This window comes from Armigeres subalbatus, chromosome 2 (genome assembly GCF_024139115.2).
Source record: "Armigeres subalbatus isolate Guangzhou_Male chromosome 2, GZ_Asu_2, whole genome shotgun sequence".
In the NCBI taxonomy this organism is placed as follows: domain Eukaryota; kingdom Metazoa; phylum Arthropoda; class Insecta; order Diptera; family Culicidae; genus Armigeres; species Armigeres subalbatus.
Window position 1 is genome coordinate 368843828 of NC_085140.1, and position 26021 is coordinate 368869848.

At 40.9% G+C, this 26021-nt stretch overlaps 2 protein-coding genes across 4 annotated transcripts in view; one reads left to right on the forward strand and one right to left on the reverse strand.

Moving 5' to 3' along the window:
• LOC134213044 (probable nuclear hormone receptor HR3) overlaps positions 1 to 26021 on the forward strand; it is a 566164-nt gene that overhangs the window by 314563 nt on the left and 225580 nt on the right. The gene's annotated exons all lie outside the window — the stretch shown is intronic.
• LOC134213046 (endonuclease G, mitochondrial) overlaps positions 1 to 26021 on the reverse strand; it is a 458875-nt gene that overhangs the window by 40871 nt on the left and 391983 nt on the right. The window contains exon 3 of one of the 2 annotated variants that reach the window (XM_062691562.1): positions 6785 to 6897. The exons of the other annotated variant lie outside the window; for it this stretch is intronic. Within the exon in view, the coding sequence (XP_062547546.1) occupies positions 6800 to 6897 (98 nt within the window). The 3' untranslated portion in view covers positions 6785 to 6799. Of the gene's footprint in view, positions 1 to 6784; positions 6898 to 26021 lie in introns of those variants that run through there. 2 annotated transcript variants of the gene reach the window in all.

A 26021-nucleotide genomic window follows, 5' to 3' on the forward strand; every position in this document is an offset into this window, starting at 1 on the left:
CTCCGACATTATCGGCGTCAGGACATATCGTGGCGCTAACATCGACTCTGACCACTATCTGGTGATGGTTAAACTGCGCCCAAAACTATCCGTCATCAACAATGTTCGGTACCGACGACCGCCGCGGTACGACCTAGAGCGACTGAAGCAACCTGATGTCGCCACTGCATACGCGCAGCATCTCGAGGCAGCGTTGCCGGAAGAGGGTGAGCTCGATGGGGCCCTCTTGAGGACTGCTGGAGTACAGTCACAGCAGCCATTAACGACGCAGCGGAGAACAACGTCGGCTATGCGGGACGAAGTCGACGGAACGATTGGTTCGACGAAGAGTGCAGACTGAATCTTGAGCAGTAGGACGCAGCGTGGGCGGTCGCGCTGCAGCAAGGTATCCGACAGAACGTTGAACGTTATAAACGGAAGCGGAGACAGCAGACCCGCCTTTTCATGTGAAGAAACGCTGCCTGGAAGAAGGGGAGTGCGAGGAGATGGAACAGCTGTGCTGTTCTCAAGATACACGCAAGTTCTATCAGAAGCTCAACGCATCCCGCAAAGGCTTCGTGCCGCGAGCCGAAATGTGCCGGGATAAGGATGGGAGCATCTTGACGGACGAACGTGTGGTGATCGAAAGGTGGAAGCAGCACTACGAGGAACATCTGAATGGCGCTGAGAGTACAGGCAATGAAAGTCAAGGCAGCGGAGGAGATGACTACGTCAGTTCAGCGGACGATGGAAGCCAACCAGCCCCCACCTTGAGGGAAGTTAAGGATGCCATTCAACAGCCAAAGACCAATAAAGCAGCTGGTAAGGATGGTATCGGAGCTGAGCTCATCAAGATGGGCCCGGAAAAGCTGGCCACTTGCCTGCACAAACTGATAGTCAGAATCTGGGAAAACGAACAGCTACCGGAGGAGTGGAAGGAAGGGGTTATATGCCCCATCTACAAGAAAGGCGACAAACTGGAGTGTGAGAACTTTCGAGCGATCACCATCCTTAATGCCGCCTACAAAGTGATATCCCAGATCATCTTCCGTCGTCTGTCACCATTAGTGAACGAGTTCGTGGGAAGTTATCAAGCCGGCTTCGTTGACGGCCGCTCGACAACGGACCAGATCTTTACTGTACGGCAAATCCTTCAAAAATGCCGTGAATACCAGGTCCCAACGCACCATCTGTTCGTTGATTCCAAGGCGGCATACGACAGTATAGACCGCGTAGAGCTATGGAAAATTATGGACGAGAACAGCTTCCCTGGAAAGCTTACCAGACTGATCAAAGCAACGGTGGATGGTGTGCAAAACTGTGTGAAGATCTCGGGCGAACACTCCAGTTCGTTCGAATCGCGCCGGGACTAAGACAAGGTGATGGACTTTCGTGCCTGTTGTTCAACATTGCGCTAGAAGGTGTCATGCGGAGAGCCGGGTGTAACAGCCGGGGTACGATTTTCAACAGATCCAGTCAATTTATTTGCTTCGCGGATGACATGGATATTGTCGGCCGAACATTTGCAAAGGTGGCAGAACTGTACACCCGCCTGAAACGTGAAGCAACAAAAGTTGGACTGGTGGTGAATGCGTCAAAGACAAAGTACATGCTTGTGGGTGGAACCGAGCGCGACAGGGCCCGCCTGGGAAGCAGTGTTACGATAGACGGGGATACCTTCGAGGTGGTCGAGGAATTCGTCTACCTCGGATCCTTGCTAACGGCTGACAACAACGTTAGTCGTGAAATACGAAGGCGCATCATCTGTGGAAGTCGGGCCTACTACGGGCTCCAGAAGAAACTGCGGTCGAAAAAGATTCGCCACCGCACCAAATGTGTCATGTACAAGACGTTAATAAGACCGGTAGTCCTTTACGGACATGAAACATGGACAATGCTCGAAGAGGACTTGCAAGCACTCGGAGTATTCGAGAGACGAGTGCTTAGGACCATCTTTGGCGGTGTACAAGAAGACGGTGTGTGGCGGCGAAGAATGAACCATGAGCTCGCCCAACTCTACGGCGAACCCAGTATCCAGAAGGTAGCTAAAGCCGGAAGGGTACGATGGGCAGGGCATGTTGCAAGAATGCCGGACAGCAACCCTGCAAAGATGGTGTTCGCTTCCGATCCGGCAGGTACGAGACGACGTGGAGCGCAGCGAGCGAGATGGGCAGACCAGGTGCAGAACGACTTGGCGAGCGTGGGGCGTATTCGAGGATGGAGAGATGCGGCCTCGAACCGTGTATTGTGGCGTCAAATTGTTGATTCAGTGTTATCTGTATAGATGTAGACTAAATAAATGAATGAAATGAACCCTTCGACCCTGAAAATTTACTAATAAACAACATAAGGAATTTTACGTAGAAATCCAAAGAAATTCCGTAAAAAATCCAGTTGAAATTCCGTTGGAAACAGTTTTTGTAAAACTTCAAAAAAATCACAAGAAAATTCTGTTAAATTCGAAGCATGCATGCCACCGGGTCATAGGCAAACTCCTAAGCAATTTCCCGTGAAAATTTCAAAGAAATTTCCGTTAAAATTTTAGAGAAATTCCTGTTGAAAATTCGAAAAACTTGGAAGAATCTCCTGGGACAGCTCATTAGATTTTTCTGGGGAAATTAAAAGGATTATCCCGTTAATGTCTTAAAATATCCTAAAAAAAAAGCTTCGCGTTACCAACGTAATACAAAAATCGCCAAGCCATCGCCGACCAAAATTATGACAAACGTTGCCGCCGACGATTTTCGGATCGGCGCAGACCTCTAACGGTAGTCAGAATCCATGAACGGACTAACGGGATGTTTTATTAGATGTTATATAACCAAAATAAAGATTATTTGAGCAAAAGTTAAATTTTCAGCAACAACAACAAATTGGCTCGATTATCCGGAGTGAAATTTTTTTCAACACTCCGGAAAATCGAGTCCGGCCTGTAATGAGATTTTTCATCACATGTGGTAGAAAATATTTTTTCAGAAAAGGGGAGAGGTAAACGACTCTCATAACGCTGGACTAAGGGTTATTCAGTTAAAAATTATTTATACAAGTATTATACAATGTGTAAGGCCTACCAGCTGCTTTAAACTATTTATTGAGGACTAGATGCGCCGATCCTAGATCTTGATGGTTTCTGCACATCTTACCAGAATGTATCATTTTCATGTTTTTCAATGTTTTCTGTGAAATTTCTTGATTTTTTCTACATATACAGCAGAGCCCAAAACGAATCGATTGGTGAAAAAATCTTGCAAATCAGTCAATCAGTCAGTCATATTGCCTCAAAGGAAATGCAAACTCATTTATATATATAGAGAAGGAGAAGAAGAAAAGAAGATAATTTATTCCACATTTTACTTTCTAAACCCAAAACACCAGATCGAGAGATACATACTTTTTTTATATCTTTATTAAGGAGACTTTCAGCCCTAGGCTGGCTCGTCTCCGAGATACATACTTATTAGACCTCTTCATGTTTTCAAAGAGTATCAAAAATTCAACCGGTAGGCCCAGAATCACAATTATTATGCTAAAATAAGCCTCCCTTCAAATTTTCAGCTAATTCGAGGTGGCTCAAGTCGATTTAGTGTTTTTAGGCTATTTTCAATTTTGAAAAAATTCTAGCAAGAGATATAGACACCGAAAACTATCACAACAACCTCTATACGGAAGCTTTTGGTGTGGTCTACAAGTCTTGTGAACATTGCGATTCGTTCTGTTCACGTTTGGCATGAGCATGAGCATGATTGACCGCCCACGGTTGCTTCTCCGTTATCAGCTGTAATTACAGGTCAGCCAGGTCAGCTGTAATTACACAGAGAACCAACAGATGATGTTTGGGACTAACATCATCCTCAATGTGTAAGAACTGGTGACCCAAATATTAAGCAATACCAGCGCCGGCCGTCTCCGAATGCAGGTCAATTAAGGAATGGGTAGGAGAATGTTGACGTGATACTCGCTTTGATGGAAGCCGACGAGTCATCTGCACTTCCACGAGATATCACTGGGATGTTGGATACATGGGGTAGGTATTGTAGCAGGGTTCGTTTTGGTAAACGGCTGCACACGGCACACGGTATTTTGATGAAGTTTAAACAAAAACACAATCGAACGCGCACTAATTAATCGACTAATCAACCGCACAGAGCAGAACAAAATATTTCGATGATCGCGCGATCGCTATGCGTACTAATACAAACACGATAGAACACGCACTAAATTTTTATTTGTTGATTAATTTAATTACCCGCACAACGCAGAGCCAAATATCTCAATGATCGCGCGAACGTTCTGCTTATTAGAGGAAACACGATCGAACGCGCACTAATATTTCATTTGCTAATTATTTCATTCAACTATACTAAGAAGAACAAATATTTCGAAGACCGCGTGATCGTTCTGTATTTGTTAATTAATTTACTCATTCGCACAACGCAGAACAAAACATTTTGGTGATCGTTCTGAGCGCTATGTGCACATAAGCCATTTAACGAAAAACTCTCACGCAAACCAAGTGAAAAAAAAATGTGTATATAATGGTTAATATTTTCGTGTGGATTCATCAATCGGATTATAGAGAAAGAAATGAAATATAACAGTAAATCAGAAACCAATGATGTTCGAGAACATTGCTTTGAATAGTATTATTAATTGTTTAATGTATGTTTGTTATTTATTTATTTATTACCAGACTAAGGCCGGAGTGACCTGTGCTGCACATAAAAGTCTTCTCCATTCAGCTCAGTCCATGGCTGCACTTCACCAACCACGCAGTCTGCGGAGGGTCCGCAAATCGTCATCCACTTGATCGATCCACCTTGCCCGCTGTGCACCTCGCCTTCTTGTTCCCTTGTTGTATGTTTGTATTTATACCGAATATTGAGCATTACCACTTGGATTCTCAGTTATTTCCCATGAATATACTTTTTGTGTAAATAGATAAACATATACTCATAGCATGAAAAAGTGGACTAGAACATGAGCAGGAGTTTGGAATTGGGACAGGTTTGTAGCAAAATGGTATGATCTTACTGACTTCTGCATATGTGGCCTTTTGCGTTCCAGGATCTACCCGATCTAAACGGGTGCAGCGGCACCTTGCTAGAAACGAGAACCTCATTGACTTGAGCATCGCAATAAAACCGCATCACATCAGTCATCGAAAAAAACAAGATTTCAAAAACGAACGGCTTCATCATGTGGACAAGGTATCTCGGGTCATCTTATAACATGGTCTTGCATAGGTTTTTCGACTTCACTACATCAGCCAGTTTAAAAAGTTATCACCTCCTGGTTGATCTCTAAGCTTGATTCCTCATTTGTAGTGATCGATTTTTAAATCCTTCTACTTGTAGAACATTTCAGCAATTTATCAATCTATCGTTGAGTGAAATGAAATGCTTGAAAAAAGTCTCGCACATTTGGTCCACGCTGCCTTTTCTTCTCTAGAACGTTTCATAGCTTGCCCTTAGTGCTTCATAAAGCCGCTGGTTCGGTTCACGTTTGGCCATGTTAAAGTGATTTTCGGGCTTTTAAGTGCATAGAAACACTGTTTCCCCTAAAAGTGGTTGTTCTATAAACTTCTTGAATTTATGACAAATCATTGCTAATTTATTACATTATTATTCCTCTTTTTTCCTTGGACATTTGAGTAATATGGTTGCCAGTGTGCGATTTATCGTTAAATTCTTAAAAATCAGAAGCTGAACATTTGTCATAAATTTACACGTTAGCATTTCTTCAAACAAGTTATTCGAACAAAAATGCTTTGATTTCACTTGCACGATGCACTCGATGGTAAAAGCATACAGACGTATGGTGCAATGAACCAAATATGGAAGCCGTTTATTCATATAACTTGTTTGAAGAAATTACTTATGTTTTATGCTTGTTTGTAGAATCAGAGAATATAAATCATGATTGGTTTCAGTCAACATTTCTGTACAATAAGCTAGCCGAAGCTTTGATACGACATGTGTTATTATTGAAGATGATTAAAAATTTATACAGAATAAATGGGCAGAATAGTTCTGCTAAAGCGCTCTTTTGATTTGCATAATGGTCATTAAAACACCCATTTTGTTAGTATGGAAAATTAGGCCTTTTTATCACTCAAACATGAACGATAAACCACGTATTATGATCAGGAATTGCAAAAAAGACATTAGGTACGATTTCGGGGTGGAAACAAACTGTTTTGACTGGGTACTTATTTTATCATATCTCATGTTATAATGTCATGATTATCATGCCCATAATTTGACATCCTTCTGTTTTAATAAATGAATTCCAGTTGTTCCGTAAGTGTATTAAATATTATTTCCTATACACCCAGGTTTTTTTTACACTGTTTGGTTTTAGTCGATTAAGACCTTCAGCGTCAATGAAACAATGAGTTAACCCCACGAAAAAATTCACAAAAAATCAAAGAAAAATCAGGTGGTATTTAAAAAGCTGTGAAAGTTCGGGTTAACCGAGAAATTAATGAATTCCAACCGTGTAAAAAAAAACCTGGGTGTATATGCTTTCTAACTTTTGAGATACCCCTCATACATGGTATGTCGCAACGGAGCTTCATTTTCGCGGAAAAATATGCATAACTGCCCCATTCGAAAAATTACAAAAAGCTTAAATATCAGTTCTTTTTGAGATATACCATTTGATTAAATCACTTTTCCAACTCCAATTATGCAAACATAATTTGACAACCCACGACTGTCGTGTCAATAATAAGACTAGATTTTATGTAAACGCCATGTCAAAGATACACCTACTAACTACCAACAAGGCAGCAGCAATCATTAATCACCTTCCTTCTTTCTCACTTTGCAGGTAAGCGCAAAGCTGATTGGTTTTTCCAACGCTCAACTCCCCTGACTAGGAGAAGATGCTCAACCGCAAGCGATGACGACGATGCACCTATCATAAAGAAAATTAATGGTTGTAAGTGCTTGTAAAATCAACGGGCAGTAATTGATAGTGCGATAAATGCGAACATGACCAGGGGTACCTCGATCATCATCATCATCATCACGCAAAAGTACTGCGAAGATTGCGTAACGTCGCGATTGTCACCTCGCCTGCTGGCCACGCTGAACCGTAATTACAATTATCTACTCTCGTCAGCACACCGCGATTTTTGTCTCGTTAGCTGCGACGAAATTACCATTTACCGATTTGCGTACGCTCCTATCACCGTTGGTCGATGGAAACAGAAAAAAAAACGAAGGGGCTTGGAGTAGATAACTATCGACAAATTAGCTACCAACCGAAGACGGCAAACACACCGCTCGACTAAGTCGGACCCCCCGCATTCTCGCTGACCTTATCCTAGAAAAGTTTCAAAGAACTTGGTGCCGGTCGTCGGTGTGCGCGCGATGTGGCATACCTAGTTGTGGTGTGCCGTCGATTAGAACTTTTTTTTTCGCTTGCCACAAAGGGGGCGGCCTTGACTTTAGCGGAGAGATACACGAGTCAGGTGCATGCAACTGATGGAAGGAAGGTACATATCAGAGCTACCAGCGGCTTGCTGGCTTGATGAGCGATGCTCATTATGATTTCCATTTTCGCATGCTTATTACTGATTCACCTCATCTATTCTGTTGTTAGAAAACCTGTATTTACTTTTTAATATTCTGTAAAAACAGCTAACTACAAAATAGAAAAACCAATGCATTTGATACTTTGCCAACTTGCCAAAGACATTCTCAATATCGCAACGTGGAGAGTTAAGTAGGGTGAAAATTTTTAATTCTTTATTATTAGTTTTGATAATATTTACCGTTTTAATTTAAATTCTAAGCCAATTCTTAAAAATTAATGCTATTATGGCTATCGAAGACAAACATATTTTTTGGATAGAATTTAAGTCAAAAAGAAATATTTTTTATACTGATAAAACACACAAAAACTAGATTAGGCCACCTAGCGGTGATGATGCAATGCTTGGGAAATATAAAAGGCAGATGAACATTTAAATATATAAGATAAAATTCAACATTCAACGTTACCGCAGACAGCTTTAGCGTAGGTAGGTTCTAAATATTTCAATTAAACTTTTCATATTAAGTTATTTTTCCGGTTCTATATCTCATTGGTCCCATAGTTATCATCTTATCAAACACAAAGCAATGAAATAAACTTAATTACACAGTATAAAAATGTTACGGCATATATGATGTAACAAAAAAGGCTCCGATCGATTCGACTCATTTTTCCATCACTTTTTAAAATTACAGGCCGTCGTTACTATGGAGCTTACATTCAATATTGCGTACAAGAAACAGTTGGATGTGAAATTAGAGGCCATTGAACACAAAAATATGCGTTCAAACATTTCCATAGCGAGTAATTTTCAGAATTTTTAACTGTGTAGTTTTCTGGTCGTTATAAATATGTTAAAACTTGTCCAGTGTTGAAAAAACTATTGAAATCTATTAAATCGACAATCTAATAAACTCATTAAAAAATACTTTGGTAAAAAATATGTTTTATTGATTCTTACATTCTCAAATTGCAATTGTCGAAGGGGGACAGACAGCACTTTTATTAATATTTGTCTTGGCTTTATTATAGTAGTTTGTGCAACAAGTTGCAAAAAGATGATTTTTTCCGCACGAGTCGTATGTTTATCGAACGAGGCTTGTCGAGTTGGATAAGTACTACGAGTGCTGAAAAAATCGAGTTTTGCAACGAGTTGCACACGCTTTATTTTTTGCAATGACGAAAAACGGACTTTAATATGACAAATCTGTACCAAAATTATACTTGTACTTGTCTAATAAATGAGTGGTAAAATGAATATTATTCAACCCATTTGATTGGATAATGTTCAATAAAGCACCCATTTCGTTGGTATAGAAAAGTAGACCGTTTTATGACTCAACGGCAAACTGTGAACCAGATATTATGATCAGGAATTGCAAAAATGTATTTTTTATATCAGTGTGCGGCATGTTAACTAAAAGAAAAAAAAACAATTGTATTATTCCTTCACTTCCAGATGAAATGAATGAAACGACCAAATGAAACGGAAATTTGAACAGTTTTTCTATAACAGGTCCTTCTACGAATTGAGCGATCCTTGAAGATTAATGCAAATGTTGTAAGCTAATTTGAAAGACGAAAACATGAATATTCACTCACTTATTCATGTGTCCTGAGTAACCCTAGGGGTACATAGGGCCGACGTGAAAGATCTCCATCCTGGGCGGCTGCTCGCTGCAGTCCTTTGGCTCTTTCTCTAACAGTGCCTGTGATGTCAGTTCTAATTCATTTTTGGTTTAAGAAGAAGGATCAACTTAAGTTGCTATGGAAATCGGGAAGTATTTCTCGTGGTGAATCAAAGAAATACTCCGAGGAAATCAAAACATTTCCTATGGGAAGGAATTTGCCAAGGAAATTCGAAGAAATTTTAGTAGTTTTCTACGATACTTCGGAGAAACTTTCTGCCTGGCACGAGTTATACGACTGCTCTTTTCTATGGTTTCCTAGAAATTAGGGTGAACTTCGGGGCAAAACGACCTTTTGGCATTTATGGCGGTGTGTCAGATAATATTATCAAGAATGTGTACTGCTGGATTGGAAGTTCTACATCCAAAATACATGCCGAATTGTCCAAAATGTCCTCAAAAACGTCAAAGGATCGTTTTACCCTGGGAATTCATATTACCCCTAACTTTAAATTAGTTTGGAAGAGTGGCGCAATCTCACGAGCTGCCCCTAAAAAAACTGTACTTTTTTACTTATGGATCCTTGAAAGATCTTATAGATCTTGAAAGATCTCCATGCTGAGCGATGTCCAGCTATCGCTTTAACTTGTTGCCAGGTTAGATTTCAGTCGACTTCTTCTATTTCTTTATTGAGGCTTCGCCGCCGTGAGCCTCTGGGTCTGCCTCTGCTGCGATGTCCCACTGGGTTCCAGTTCCAGTCCAATGTTTGTTTACCCGACTAGAAGGTCGTATCAAAATTATATCAACATATGTTATTATGTTATACTAAATTTTTAAAACAAAATTTGTTTGAAACATGGTGCAGGATGTTGTTAAAGTATATAAATTTATATAAAAAATTACACTACTTGAAACAAAAAACTATCAAATTTTGTTACAATCTATATCTATATAATAAAAATGAAATGGTCTGTGTTCGTATCCGCATAACACGAAAACGGCTGGATAGGTTTTCATCATTCCTTCAGCAGAAATATTCGTTATAGTTTCCGACGGGTTTATACGATATTTCCTCATGCAAAAATCATGAGTATGGTTGAGTAAATAAAGAAAAAAACTAAAATTGAGATTCGTAAGGAAAATTATCTTCAACAGTTCAACACGCATTTTCGCTTATTATGCAGGACAACGTCTGCCGGGTCGACTAGTCTTATATATAAAAATGAAATGGTCTGTGTTCGTATCCGCATAACTCGAAAACGGCTGGATGTATTTTTCATTTCTTCAGCAGAAACATTCGTTATAGTATCCGACGGGTTTATATGATATTTCTAATGCGAAAATTACAAATAAGGTTGAGTAAATCGTGAAAAACTAAAATTGTGATTCCTATGCGAAATTTGCATGGGCAGTTCGGAACGCACATTCTCGCCTACTATGCAGGACAACGTCTGCCGGGTCGACTATCTATATAATAAAAATTAAATGGTCTGTGTTCGTATCCGCATAACTCGAAAACGGCTGGATGGATTTTCTTCATTCCTTCAGCAGATATGTTCGCCATAGTTTCCGACGGGTTTATATAATATCCTTCCTAACGCTAAAATCACGAGTAAAGTTGAGCAAACCGTGAATAACTAAAACTAAGATTGGTATGGAAATTTTGCATGGGCAGTTCATCGCACATTTTCGCCTACTATGCAGGACAACGTCTGCAGGGTCGACTAGTCTTCTATATAATAAAAATGAAATGGTCTGTGTTCGTATCCGCATAACTCGAAAACGGCTGGATGGATTTTCATCATTCCTTCAGCAGATATGTTAGTTATCGTTTCCGACGGGTTTATATGATATTTCTACATGCGAAAATCATTATAAAGTTGAGTAAATCGTGAAAAACAAAAATAAAGATTTGTATGGAAATTTCGCATGAGCAGTTCACAACGCGTTTTTCGCCTACTATGCAGGACAACGTCTGCCGGGTCGACTAGTTTTATCAGAAAAATAACATATTTTGTTAGAAATTGAAAACAGAATCAGATACACTGTTTACTGTGCAGTTGGGATTTTTTGCAGGTCGTGATAGGTCTCCAGGCTGTGATCAACAATCAGAAATTTTTGGTTTTGTCTGAACAAGAATATTTTTCAAGAATATGAATCTAACAATATTACAAATTAGGCAACCTTTTCAAATTTTATAACAGCGTTGTGATACCTATGGCTGGGAGACTTTGGTACATATATTTTAATTGCTTACTGTTGGGCAATTCGGTGTTAAGCATTTTTTTAAATTATATTATGATAAAATCCTGTTACAACATTTGAAAGATAATGACTACTAAGAACATAATTGTACCAAAATAAGTTATAAATATCACAATGTGTTAAAATGTGTTATGCTCTTCTAGTCGGGACAGATTTTGTTTCCGCCCCTACGTAAAGTGTGGGCAACCCAGCCGCATTTCCGATCCCGAATTTCTGTTGCAATCGGCCTCTGGTGACAATGACGATGGAGCTCGTTGTTTGAGATCCAGTTGTGAGGCCACCAGGCCCGAATTATATACCACAGGCATCTGTTGATAAACACCTGCAGCCATTGAGTGTTCTCCACTGATACACACCATGTTTCGCTAGCGAATAACAGCACAGATTCCACGTTAAAGTTAAAAAATCGTATTTTGGTGCGTTCACTTATCTGCCTGCCTGCCTTATTAGATATTTCTTAAACTCGCAAAGGCAGCCCTTGCTTTTTCGATCCGTGCGCCTATGTCGATCTTGGTACCGCCGTCTGACGCCATTTGGCTACCAAAATATTGGTAGCTTTCAACATTCTCCACTGATTGTCTGGCTACTGTGAAACTGGAAGGGGTAACCGTGTTTACATCCAACAATTTGGTTTTGTAGACGTTGATGACTAAACCTGTCGAAGAGGAGCGCTCGGAAAGGTCGTTGAGCTTACTCTGCATATCAGAGCGCCGTTGAGCGAGGAGTACAACGTCATCAGCCAATTCGAAGCCATTTACTTAGGTGCTCCATGATTACACACGGTGTGTTTGTCCGAAGAGGCTTATTTAAAAAAAAAAAACAGTATCTCTAAAACACTCACTGCACGAGAGTATAGGTTTTCCTCTTTCACGTAGGTGCATTTTGTAAATGTTCTATCGGGGGTCATTTTTCCATACATTTTTGGGGGGGTTAAATCGGCTATCATTTGATATTTCTATGGAGTTTGCACCAAAAATAGTGAAAAAAATAAAAATTGTTCTAGATCCCCCGATAGAACATTTTAGTTTACCCACTATATGAAAGAGGAGAGCATATACTTCCACGTGGTGGGTGCTTCAGAGATACTGATTTTTGAAAAACAATATTTCCCCATAGACACACCGTGTATAGGCTGTCATAGCAGCCCGCGGTTTGGTGCGCGGTCAATCGCACTTACCAGAATCCCGTCGATTACGATGAGCAACAGTAACGGTGATAGAATACATCTTTGCCATACCAGCACAACCCGGATAGAGTCGGACAAGACCCCGTTGTGCAGCACTCTAGACGAGAAGGCCTCGTACTGTGCCTCGATGAGGCCGATAATTTTCTCAGAAACTATCTTGTATCTTAGGGCGCCCATATATTCTCGTGATTGACTCGGTCGAAAGCGAAAGTAGTCAATACCAAGTAAAGGGACTCTTGGAATTCGTTGATCTGCTCCAGAATGATGCGGAGCGTGACAATATGGTCCACACAGGATCTTCCGGCCGGCTGCCGCCGGAGAGTCGCATCGATATTCTCCAGAACCCGGGCTAAGATAACTTTGCATAGAACTTTGAGAACGGTACACAGCATCATAATGCCTCGGCAGTTATCGCATACAGTCAGACCCTAGCAGCACACATGTTCCACATAGATAACTGCAACTCATATGTGACCAAATTTAGTCACAATCAAGTTGATGCAACCATTTTTGTCTGACTTGTGCTGCTCGGTAGGTCACTCTTTTTGGGCACCTTCGCTAAGATATCTTGCATCCAGTCGACCGGAAAAGTTGCGGTGTCCCAGATATTACGAAATAATTGGCTTTGGATGGCTGTTTGAATCTCTGGCAGCGATGGACCTTCGGTATTGACGCGTGTTATACGTCGGATCCTAGGCAGATCATGCCGAGGTGATTGTGGCCTGGCTGGCACTTGAAAAAGTTGTTCGAAGTGCTCGAACCAGAACCAGCCAGTGGTTCAACTGGTCAGTTGAGTCGGTCAATAACTGATCATTCTCGTCTTTCACATACCTCGTTGCATTCATCTTCGCCCCGCTTAAGCGTCGTGAGATATCGTACAGGAGGCGAATGTCCCCGGTTACTGCAGCTCTCTCTCCTTCGTCGGCCAGAGAGTCTGCCCAAGCTCGCTTGTCCCGTCGACATGAGCGTTTTACTTCCTTCTCATGAGCCAAGTAACGTTGACGGGCTAAGACTTTGGCTCCTCCGGTTTTTGATCGCTCTATCGCGGCTTTGGCTTCTCTTCGCTCCTCTATCTTCCTCCAGGTTTCATCGGTGATCCATTGTTTTATCTGGGTGCGCAGTTCGCCCAGATTGTTCTCGCTGGTGGCGATGAAGGAATTCTTGATGGCGGTCCATTGGTCTTCCACGCTGCCTCCTTCCGAAATATCTGCAGCACGCGTCTCCAGTTCTTCAACGAAGGACCGTTTTACCGTTTTTCCAGTCGGCGTGTGTTGAACCGTCGTCCAACTCTCTCCTACTGCAATGCGCAGGCGTATTTCGCCGATTAGGAGGTGATGATCAGACGCGATATCGGCACTACGTTTATTCCGTACATCAAGAAGGCTCCGTATCCGTTGCTTTGAAGCGTAACGTATTGTAACGCTTGCCTTCTTGGACAAACTAATTTCATTAATATTCCGTCTAAATATCGCTATTTCCGCACAAAAAAAACTAAGCAAACTAATGAAGAACAATATTATTTTCCTGAAGACATTGAGGGAATTTGCAGCGACATTGATTTCAGTTCAGAAATCAAGAAAATGTCGCCAGGAGGGTCCAAAATTTGTAAGGGTCTAAATCAAGTTGATTACCCTACTATTTACATTATATTTTGACAAGACCAGATAGTTCCTCAAATGAAAATTATGCCATTGGCAATTCTTTTTGGTATTCTCGTACAAATGGCTCTACGGACGCCGGCGATGTTACAAAAAAGTGAAAGATATGTTGGCACTGCTCTAACGTCAATTAGTCAATTAGTCTTTGATTCTATAGTAGTTTTTGACGCAAACTATGTCTAAGAGGAAGTCTCTCCAACTTGAATTGGACCCCTACACATTTTGGACCCTCCTTGACATTTTCTTGATTTTAAAACAAAAATCAATGCCATTGCTAATTCCCCCATTGGCTTCCGAAAAATAATGTTGTTCAGCATCTGTTTCACTGGTTTCCCGTGTGAAAATAGCGGAAATAGTTGGAATTTCGAGGAAATTAGTTTGTTCAAGAAGGCAAGCGTTACAATGCGTTACGCTTAAAAGTATACATCACTGAAAATCTCAGAACGCACACAATAAGTTTTTGTCGAAATTGTGAATTTAAAACGCAGGAATCTTCTCATTGATGCAAGCCAATCGAAAGATAAGACTTTGCTTCGGCTCAATTGACGACGGTAAATTAGAAATTCGACTTTGAAGGTGGGGTGTCCAAATTGGGGGTCCAAAATATGTTACACTGTTCAAAACGAAGAATATTTTCATTTCAGAAAATAGCAATTCTCAACGATTTATCAACACTTTCCACCTACATCAAACGTGCCATTTGATACAAATAAGCAGATATCGGTAAGCACTTCCTCTAGGAGTCCAAAATGAAACATTTACCCTACAGGGTGTAAAACAAAAATCTCTCAATCCATAGACTCGATTTATATATCCATAGAATCGGAAACTCGCCACCAATTTGTCAGTTTTATTAAAACTTTTGGTAATTAGTAAACAAGGTTATCGGACCACTTAGGCAGCACATCTTAAATTTTCATGAGACACATCGAAGCATTTAACCGCCATTTAAAAGGCAATTGACTTTGAGATGCATTAACCATTCTAAGTCGAATCCAATAGTCGATATGTGATCGGGCCTTATTTAAAGAATTGATGCGCAATCGAACATGATTTGGATGTGCAGAACTGTCTCGAGACACGCGTTATTTTGTTCTGCTTTGTATTGTCTTATCTTAGCACATGCACAGCCAGTATTGAGAGGTTATTTTGATCTGCTTTGTTTGGTTAACACGCGAGATGGCTTCTATTAATGCGAATATCGCGTCAAGATATTCCAACCCATTCCTTAATTGACCTGCATTCGGACTTTTCTATGCCCATGAACATGTATCTTTTGTCGCAATTACACTGCATACCGTTTTTGCTCAAATCCCGAACATGACTCATATTCCGAACACTGACGTTTTGGCACAAAAAACCAAAAATTCCATCGGTTCTCAGTTCTAAGGATCAAGATTACAAATGAATTCAAGATCCTATAGAGAGAATTACACGAATAAAGCCAAAATGACCATTTTAAAGCGAGTGTTCGGAATTCGAGTCAAAACGATACAATTTGCCCGAGATTTTTTTTCCCGAAAACATCCTGGACCGGACTAAGAGTCATACTCATCATCTCCGGATTGGCAGTGTGGCAGTGTGAGTATTGCTCGCAAGGCTTGCCTATTTTCCAAAATTGACCCTTGAACTCAGGTTCACTCGTCAACCAATTCCAATCGGAAGTACAAAACTATCGAAGAATAATTCAAATCAACAAACTCATCACCTGGCGGGATAGAAAAAAGTGTACACTATGATTTGAGCTTATTGAAATCACATGCCGGTGTTATTTTCTTTGAAAAAACTTCAATCAAACTTTGCGATCCAGATTATTTGCTCAATTTCCTACCTTATTCGTGCGACGAAGGAAATCCAACAGCTTCTTCTCCTAGTAAAGGCACGCAACATCGCCATCAAAAACCACGAATTTCACTCATTTGCACTACACTTTTCCACACTAGTTTTCCACTACGCACTAAATGGAAGCAATATCTATTGCTGGAGTGAGAAATTATACTACAAAAAATCCCGAAATGCACTAAAATAATCTATTTTTTTCAAAATTTAAATGTTATGATTTTTTTCTTCGTCGCCTTGTTTACGCTTGAAGAACGTGTTGCCAAACTGACGATCCTATTTAACACTATCTGATTATACACCATACAGTAAATAAAAATCGTTTGTTTAATAATTTTCGCTAGCATAAAAACAGTAACGTCTTCCAAATACATTTTTTTCATCCAAACTTATCTTGTATACCAAAAATATCTACTATTTCGAAACATAACAAAAGGGGAAGAAAAGTCATAGTATAAGTTTTACGGCAACACTACCCACCTACATGTGCAGCTCTTGTGTTAGTCGTTTGACAGACTGAGGGATTTTACTGAATGGTAGTGCAGTCAAAACTTTTTTATGCGGTCTAAATGGGATTGTACTTGGATTTTTTTGAACTGGAACCGAAAACAAACTTGTTGAAGACTTTCGAAATTGACTGTTATTATGGATGTGGTCACAGATAGCTTGTTCAGTTATCCAAGATTTTTTTATATCCTAGAAAAAAATTGCAAACCAATCCATCTAGTGGAAATTAATGTCTTTTTGCTTTACAATATGTAATAAAAATTCACGAAGCCAAAAAAGAACCTTTTGGGAACATGCAAGTGTTCTAATTGTTTATGTTGACTTTTTGTAGATTTTTTGGTCAATGTTTCAAGAGGTGCTGTAAAAAGCAAAGCGCATATTCTTAGTTTTTTTAGCAAATTTGATCTAGACTATCTTTTGAAAAGGGCCACACTTGTTTTACTGATTTTTTCAAATGGATATAATCGAAAAACGACGCATCCTACAAAAAAAGGCTTATATGAGTGACTATCGCAAAAGTTAAACTTTCTAATAAAAATATTCGAAAAATTCTAAATTGACCTCTACACTGAAAAAAAAATCAGTTTCAAAAATTAAAAGTCAATTTGAAAACAGAACGCCTTTTTTGAGTTGGACGAAATTTTGTCTCAAGATAAGTGATTATGTTCCCTACGAACTTTCCATACATCGCCAGCTGGACACTTTTAAAGAAAAAAAGTTTTTCTAACAAAAACTTTTTCTTGGCGGAATTGATTTTTTTTCAGTGTCTTGTATCAGTGGATTTAACATATACGTACATACATATATTAAGTATTACTGTACATTCAGCAGAGTACAATGTTTTGGTCGTAACTGGTTGCAACTAGACAAGCGAATAAAGGAATATAATATTTTTTTGAAAATATAAACCCTTTTTTAGTGTTACTCTTAATTTAAAATAAAACTATATTTAGTTGATAAATTAGGCAAACTATCATAAAAATTTAGTTGTTCGGGGTTCTGAGAAAGTTATGACATTCATTGGTTTAGTTTCGGAAGAAAATACACTGATAATAATTTCGAGAAAAAAAAGTTTTTGCTAGTAAAACTTTTTTCCCTTAAAAGTTTCCAGCTGGCGATGTGTGGAAGGTTGGTAGGGAACATAATCACTTATCTTGAGACAAAATTTCGTCCAAATCAAAAAAGGCGTTCTGTTTTCAAATTGACTTTTAATTTTTGAAACTGATTTTTTTCAGTGTAGAGGTCAATTTAGAATTTTTCGAATATTTTTATTAGAAAGTTTGACTGATTTTGCGATAGTCACTCATATAAGCCTTTTTTTGTAGGATGCGTCGTTTTTCGATTATATCCATATAATTATATAAACTATGGTTGGACCGATCACATTCCTGATCAAACTTGGCATAGTTTATACGTCGTTTCCAATCAAATTATCTAAAATAATCATTTCCGAAGTATGCGTTCTGACTGAGACAAGGCCAAACGTTAACATTAATTTTAAATCCAGAATAACTCCTGGTGCTTAGTGGCCAATTCTTGAAATTCATTAAACTCCTAAAAACATTGCTTCTTTCGGTGAAAGTTGCGGAAAAAATATTAAAAGACAAAAAAGTTACAGCTGAAAGATTTTTATTTTTGTTTTCAGAAGTTGGCTGGTATCGGAAGGGTTCAGAGCATTTCAAGCCAGTTCAGAAATTTACGTTTTCAGTAGATACTTAAATTTCGTATGCAGAAAATTGTCAGATTATCAATACAAGGTGTTGCATAGATTAATCATAAAAAGAAACATTGTCTGGAAATGGGATTATAAGCAAATGTTTCCCCCATCACACTGACATTGTTCTCAAACCATTTTGTTGCGTTTCGGTATTTTCACCTGGCCTGACACCGTCATGCTTCCACCACCCGGTAGGTGTAGGTAGGACTGACACGGGTTATCTTTTGCCCGTGGCAAGAACCGCCAATTTGCGTGAACAATTGTTATGCTCCAGTGCGCGTTGTCTCGGTCGGTGTTTGTTCTTTGTGCTAAACGTGTCTTACGTAGGCAAGTACTTTGAACAATTAATGACACCGACCCTCACATTCAATTGAAATCAAGCAGTCGGTTTTACTTGCGCCGCCAAGGTACAAGGACGATCGCTTTGCGGCGAAGGGGTGCTTTTCGCAAACGGATATTGAACTTTAAAGGGCTTGCGGGGTTTCTCTTGCACTGGATGGAGGTCAGCGTGACCTCGGCCTTGTTTGCCGCTGTTGGAAGTGGATTTCACTGCAAGGTTTCACATTTTATTATCGGGGTCAATCTCTCCGAGTGACGCGGAAGACTAGTTTAATTGACTGCATGTGGGGGAGAATGGCGCAACTTAATGCATTGAGCGACATCAATTCAATATGTGTAATTTATTTGTAGATGTGATAGCATGTTCTACCCATGTGCCCTAGTCAACAACATGAACTAATTTCGTCACTAGAAAACAAAATAGGATTATTGCTGATGTACTTCATGTTGTAGCTCCTATGTTTATTAAACAAAGCAATAAAAAGGAATTTAATTTGATCTTATTTTTGCGAGCTTAGCAAAAAGAAGCTGCTGTAAAAAAGGTGCTGTATTTCTTTCTTTCGCGATTATATGAATATATGTTCAGTGAGATTGAAATGGGAACTCCTCTATTTGGATAGATGCATGTTTTAATACAAGAAATGTAAAGCTTTTATACGGATTCTGCATAAAAAATAATACAAACCCATACGGTTGCAATTCAATACAATTCAATGGTAGTATTAAAATAGTCCTCCTTAGTCGTGCGGTAAGACGCGCGGCTACAAAGCAAGACCATGCTGAGGGTGGCTGGGTTCGATTCCTGGTGCCGGTCTAGAGAATTTTCGGATTGGAAATTGTCTCGATTTCCCTGGGTATAAAAGTATCATCGTGTTAGCCTCATGATATACGAATGCAAAAATGGTAACCTGGCTTAGAAACCTCGCAGTTAAAAACTGTGGAAGTGCTTAATGAACACTAAGCTGCGAGGCGGCTCTGTCCCAGTGTGGGGATGTAATGCCAATAATAAGAAGAAGAATTAAAATAGTCCGAAGTGGTTCTTATGCAGAATTGTATTAAAACCTAACATCCCCTGGTTGAGTGTAGATATGAGCAGATTGCCCCAAGGTGAACTATCTATCAGACCACCTCTAGATCAAATAATGACAAACACTGCTGCTTTATAGCAAAATGTAGAATCCTTTTTTTCTTTTCTTGTAACTGATTTATGTAATATGTTGTGTAGATTCATGTATCAACAATAAGCTGAGAATATCTACGTTTGGAACTTTTAAACGTGGATGCAACATGGCTTTGATCCAACAGGTTAAAAGGGGACACTCTACCCAGTCCATCGACTAATCGATCAACGTGGTGTAAATTTCTGCTAGACGTGGTACCCCGGCGCCCATGTAACACAACGAAGACATACCAGCGAAGCTCGTAAATCTAATCCTTTTAGTGTCGAAGCTACATATATCGTGTCTTGTTAGCTGGCCCGCAAAGTGTCTCCGACCTCCGATGAACTAACGATAGCGGCCGTCGCCATTGGGTGCCGTTATTTATGGGCCCAGGCGTAAGCTTTAATTATGGGAGGTCATTACACCGTAACCGAATTGACCCGTTTCCTCCGAGAGTTGCGGGACCAGCTGGCAAACTGCTGCTCCGTTATTGTGAGCGCGTAAATTTTGTTTTCGTTCGCAATTCCAAAAACGTCAAATAATACCTACGTTATTTTATTTTATTTTTTGCTTCCACAAATTAGGATACGAACATGAATCTTAAAACACAGCGACTAGGTATTGAACATGTGACACGGATGGATTGTGTTTCGCCATCATCGGCGAAAGTTTATTGCGTACCATATAATGGCAAGTTGCTTTGCGTAGGCAATTAATCGGTGTACGCACCATAAATGTGATGGATTGGAGACTTTATTGCAAACTCAATTAGCCAAAAATGGTATGACGTGGTCCACTTTTTAGGTGATCGGTTGACCGAGTTTCAGTCATTAATTTGGTTCGAAGTGAATCTAGGATACTTGGCCCATGAAATTAAAATAAAAACATACGCTTTCTGCTCGTCCATTATACATCATTTTTTACGAGTGACTATTGCTTATTGTTGAAATATTACAATCTCTAAATTCATTAATACGTTCAAAACCAACCGATAAATAAGACATACCTCTACTTTCAATATGGATTCGTTCTAAGAACTTTCAAAAAAAAATAATGTACATAGGGGGAAAGACGGCTTTGCAGGTTTGTCAGGGGGGTTTTTGTCGATCAAATTTTATGAAACTTGGCCACAATATTCTTTGATATGCAAAGAATGGTTAGGCCAAATTTGAGCATAGTCACACCCAAAAAATAGATCTTACAATTATTGTATAAAAACGTGGCATATACAAATCTGTAAGGATTTTATACAAAAATTGTATTAAAATAATACAAATCTGTATAATTTCAATACAACGATTGTATACCAAGACAATCAATCACATGCGCGAAAAGGATATGTACCTACGCTCATATTCCATTACTTCTGCTTATGTATATTAACTAATAAAAAAAATTAAATGCTATGTTTCTCCTGCTCTCAAGGATGTTCTACATTTTTAAGTGATTTGGGTTCGATCATTCAGTAGTTTGTCAATAACTCATTTCAGAGGTTTAATTTCAAAATGTATTGCATGGTGAATTTATATTTGGAAAGTTTTTCTACAACTATGTCTATCAGCTCGTTGTTTGCATTTCACCGAGAGCTAGTAACTTTACTTTCAGTTATAGTACAGCTACAATTACAGTAACGTATACCAAATGAAAACAAAATTTCAATCATTTAGTTTCAGTTACTGCGACTGGCGTTAAATGTAACTGCGTTATTATTGGATTTTAAACAACGTACTATTAGGCAGAGTTTAAAAAAACCTTCGTACTTATAGTCCCCCATACAACACATTTTTAAATTTAGCCTCTGCAATAAGTTATTGATAAGCCATTAATTAATCGAACCACAACCAGAATGCTTGCATATTATTTCATCTCCTTGATATGATACATAGATGCTCGATTTTTGCCGCATATCAATCGCGAAAACGCCTTTCACATACCTACCAAACATATGAATTTTTCATGCGACCTGGCGCGATGCTCAAGATTTTAAACGGTTTATTTCCTATAACCTATAATAACAATTTCTGTTTGACAGGTATTCCGATTTTAACCGAGTTTTTCCAGAATCCAGAATCCAAGTCCAGAATCCAAATAAATTTATCCTCGCATTTTTAGAGGCACCCATCTAAAAAAAATGGGAACAAATAACTTTCATCTTTTTGCCTTTATCGTACAACAAAGTTGTACCGAAAGGCTATCATTTCACTCCGAAAACGAACTTTTTATAAAAGCCTCGGAAACCCATGGTGTTATATACCAATCGAATCAGCTCAACGAGCGGAGCAAATGTCTATCTTTTTTTTCTTGAGCAAGGGTAAACGAAAATCTGCAAATAGACACCTGAGGAGGTTAACTCAGGTATTGTGGGGATGGGCTTACCCGACCCGCTAAAACCAAAACCAAAGACTATTGAGAACGCTCACGCCTGTGCTAACGCACTTGACGTTATTACACACAGCATCGACTTCAAGAGTGGTAACCTCACGACCTGTCGATCGCAAGCTATGATAGCAACCAAGCGGTCTGTATCTCACTGTATCTCGGATACTTTTTCAGCCGCTGATGGTTTTGTTCAAGATGCCACCATCGCTGCTGTTTAGACATAATCTGTTGATATGCTGTGTCCACCGCATTGCGTATATCTTCTTCTCGACACATCCTCTCGACGAGGTTGTCCGGGGTTGTATCCATTGCGTTCTACGTTGAATCGCGGGCATGCAAACATCACATGATATGCCGACTCCACCTCACCTATACATTCAGGTCACTCCGTAGAATCTGTGAAGCCAAACCTGTGTAGGATTTTTGTAAAACAGTCGTGTTCAGACAAAACCTGTGTTAGGTAGAAGTTAGCCTGACCATGATTTGTACTAACCCAATTTGACATATACGGAATTAGTCTGTCCAACGACCTTTGACTGTGGTGTCCCATGCTCTTTGCCATTTAAACAGCGAAGCTGCTCTCTTGACACGTTGCACTTGCACCGAGTCCCTTTCGTCCTCTAGGAGTATGTCAATCGGCCCCACCATCTGACAGACAGAAACGCCATCACAACACAGTTCGCCACAAACAGAATAGAAGTGGCGCCACAAAAGTACTGCACCATAATTCCTGGTATCCGGATAGATTCAAATCTCACAGCCCCTACCGAGCAATGGAGGTTGTTGTAATGAACATAAAATTGTGACAAAAACGTTCTATGCTAAGAACAAATGTAAACAATAAAACGGGACTTAGTTAACTCCTTGATAAAGGTATAATGTATGTAACCGAAACGTCGGATAAAAACGTAAAACCCGTTTTTGAGCAAAAGAAGACTAAACACCATAACCTCAAATACTTAATCTCGTAGCTCAGAGCTCTGCTCGCTGTCTGGAACACCCGGCGTCTAATCAACCCTTTCATCGTCTGTTCTGGCACGTCGCAACCTTGTTTTACCACCAGTACGCTGGTTGCTGATTTCCGGGAGGTTTAGTCCTCCTAATTTCTCCCATCGTAGTGATTCTTCCAAGAGTTCTAGGCTGAACTGCGAGGTGCGAGATCGTAGATCGACTGTACCGATCCGCCCTGTGGTTGTCACGGGGGTATACCGGACCATAAAACGAATTTCCTGATGGTCACTGGAGGAATGCCCCTCATGAAACTTCCATTCAGGCTCCATCGTCCATCCCACGCTGCAGATGGCCACATCGATACATGAATCACCGCTCGCTCTCCTGAACGTTGGCACTTGGCCTTCGTTCAGCAGGACTACGTTCAATACCGCTAGAGACTCCAGCAGGGCATGACCTCTAGCATTGGTGAACCGGGATCCCCAGTCCATTGACTGCGCATTAAAGTCACCTGCTACAAATAATGGTTTTAACACCGACGAACCGACGTGTCACTGGCGCCCTCTGATTGTCTCACACTTTTTATGGCCCGTTTACATATGAGCTAGTTCTAGCGGACAATGCACTATCCGACAATACTAGCACGAAATTAGCATCGAAATTCCTGTTTACATGATCCTAATATCGTGCTAGTATTGTCGGACAGTGCATTGTCCGCTAGAACTAGCTCATATGTAAAGTAAACGGGCCATTAACGGTCATTCGCTGTTGCGGGCGATCGATCCTGTCAAATGAGCTAGGACACAACTCTGTTGCAATGTTAATACACGTAGGTTGGTGGCTGAGCTACGAAAACTTCGCGAATTATAATGGGGGTGGCGATAGTGTTCAATGATTGTTCATCATGGCGTCTTGGGCAGCAAATTTGAATTATTTTCCATGGGGTGACACGTCGGTTCGTCGGTGATTTTAAATCAGTAAGTTTCGCTGCAAGAATATCGACTACCCTAGCAAACTGCGCTATACTCCAGCGGGATGGACAGTAGCAGCTACAGAGGTAAACTCCGCTTACCTTTGCTATGACGAAACCCTCATGATCAGGTGGTGATATTATCTCCTGGATAGGGTATCGCCCGCAATTCCAGGTTGCCACCATCTGGGACCAGCTGCCGCTTCCAGCAGGGATGCGGTATGGATCGGACAGCAAGGCTACATCAGCTTTACACTCGGTAATCGACTGTTGTAGCAGCAGTTGAGCCGCCTCGCAGTGGTTTATGTTTAGCTGTGTTACCTGCGTGTCTGGACCGTTCTAGAGGCCGATAAGGTGTCTGTTGTCTGTAGCCGGGGGACAGATCAGATACCTTGGTGCAGCCTGACAGGTGTGAGCTTGGTGGCCTTGAGCTACGGCATAGCTTATCGCAGTGATTTATGACCGTTGAAAAAACACCTGAAGCGGTTGCCTTATGCTCAGCGAGCATAACCTTCTTGGCTTCGGCCAGAGGTACTTGGAATGAGGCAACCTGCATTCCCGCGTAGCTTTTGCGTAGCCGAACCGCGGATTCCTGGATCTTGACAATGCCTTGATCTCTCTGTGCGTCGACCAGGTCTTTGGACTCGGTTACTTCATCCAGGCCCTGGCACTGGATATTTGAATCTGGGCATAGGACTCTTACTTGAACTCCATCACCCAGGACCTCCTCCGTCAACTTGTTGCACTCAGAACTCTTCTGAACAGCATCCCGCTTCAAGAATCATCTCGCCTTTCCGCGCACTTCGGATGCAGTTGACATCCCCTCCTAGGCCAAAGAGCTTCTCATTGCCTCTCATGGCCTTCAAGACGACGACGTAGCTTTTGTCACCAGTCTTGACGATAATCACCTCACCTCTGTCTTTGCGCTGGCACCTGCCATTGGAAGGCGCACCTGTCTTCTCCATGGCTCTAACCTTAATAACTTAGGTCTTCTTCCCGGCGAGCTTCAGTGCTCCTCACTGGTAGAGGCACTGGTCTATCCATCTCCGTGGGGCCAGCATTCCGCTCGATTTTCTCCCGTCTCTTAGGGGCTGCTGACCTCTCGTTAACTACCTTCAGGTCCGCCTCCTGCGTCTTACTTAGCTTCGGGGTCTCTCCTGACACGGACTTTCGCCTGCGAAGTTCCGCGGTATGGCTCTCCGCCAGTCGGTTTTTGTTCGGAAAGAAGACGTATCCTCGATTCAGCCTCCTCTCTGGCCTTCTTCACCTGGCGTTCCGCCAGCTTTCGCTCCTCCGTAAGTGTGCGAATTTCGCGCTCCGCGTCCTTTCTGGCCTCTAGTAGGATCCTCCACTCGGACTTCGCCTACACTATTAGGGAGCAAAGCGACTGTACATATAGTTTCAGGTCCTTGCTGTAGTTCGACCTGCACCTCCTCTGACCCTCCACGGCCTTTTCCTTCGCCTTCCCCGGCGATCTTTGGGGTGACCTCTCGAGGTCGCTGCGTCTAGCGAAAGGACGCCAGTCGCCACTCCCCATCCTGTACGTTTTTAGATTTAGAACTCATTTCTTATGGCTGCTGTCGAATCCTGTTGGTGTAGTCGCCTTCACGATCCCATGGTTATCTTGCGGCATACAGGGAGGGTTGACATACATTCGAGGGCATACATTCGATGGTTGACACTTTCGTGTTCAGAGCCAGATCAGCGCTAGTCAGGAAAGAGCATCTGAGCCTACTCCCACTCAGCTGGCAACTGAGTGGCAAGATTGTACCGAGTGCTACAATGCCCCCACGGTTTTATGGGACGGAAGACAGCCTGATCAGTAGCCCATTCGTCGTTTCAGGTCGGTGCCTCTCGGCCTTACTAAGAGAATAGAATTTCCAGACTACCAGCCCTCGCTT